Raw genomic sequence first — 777 nt, 5'->3', positions numbered from 1 at the left:
GGGGTGGGGTGTGTGGAGACTGAAAGGCCCCTTCCTCTGTCTGAGTCACCTTCGCGTCTGACCTTGTGGTGTCCTTGTCCTGGAGACCAGTGCCGGGCCCCCTTCTCCAGGATGACATGCAGCTCAGGTCTTAGTTCTTCCCGATGTGCACACCTCGGCGACCCCAGGTCAGGTGCACACTGAGGACAGCGGTGGGGTTTGGTCCCCTGAGCACAAGGCCACAGTGCCCTTCGGAACTGGAACAGAACAGGCCTCCCTGACCTTCAGCCCGAAGCTTGTCCCCTTCCTCTAAAGGGTCTTTGGTATGTTCTAGACAAATACAACGACTTCATCGAAGCCAATCGCATTGAAGACTCGAGGGAGCGATTGAAAACGCTGCGGAAACTGGTAAGGAAAGAGACGCTGTCGGGCCAAAGGCAGACTGGATTGGGAGGGCACCGAGGTCCCGGGAGGCCCGGAGCCCAGTGCCACCAATTCCCGCTGTGACCTTGGGAAGCCCTTCCCCACTCAAGGCCTCAGTTTCTCCATCTCTTCCGGGGGAGGAGGGGGGGCAGTGAGAGGGTGGATTCCAGAGCCCCTGAGGTATGGCAGTGGGAGCCCCTTTGGGGCGTGATGGACCAGGGAGGCCATGACAGTCTGGTCCCATGCCTCTTCTCTCTCCTGCCCAGATCAGGGACCTCCCAGGACACTACTATGAGACACTGAAATTCCTCGTGGGCCATCTGAAGACCATCGCTGACCACTCGGAGAAAAACAAGGTGGGTGGGGCTCCAGTGT

The 777-nt window shown here is 59.1% G+C and overlaps 1 protein-coding gene across 1 annotated transcript in view; it reads left to right on the top strand.

Annotated features, from left to right (window-relative positions):
- Positions 1–777, top strand: part of ARHGAP23 (Rho GTPase activating protein 23) — a 42,889-nt gene that overhangs the window by 30,844 nt on the left and 11,268 nt on the right. The window contains exons 19-20 of the mRNA XM_014536224.1: positions 314–387; positions 669–758. Coding sequence (XP_014391710.1) covers positions 314–387; positions 669–758 — 164 coding nt within the window. The remainder of the gene's footprint in view (positions 1–313; positions 388–668; positions 759–777) is intronic.

Source organism: Myotis brandtii, unplaced genomic scaffold, assembly GCF_000412655.1.
Source record: "Myotis brandtii unplaced genomic scaffold, ASM41265v1 scaffold157, whole genome shotgun sequence".
Taxonomy (NCBI): domain Eukaryota; kingdom Metazoa; phylum Chordata; class Mammalia; order Chiroptera; family Vespertilionidae; genus Myotis; species Myotis brandtii.
This window is presented reverse-complemented; position numbering and strand designations above follow the sequence as displayed.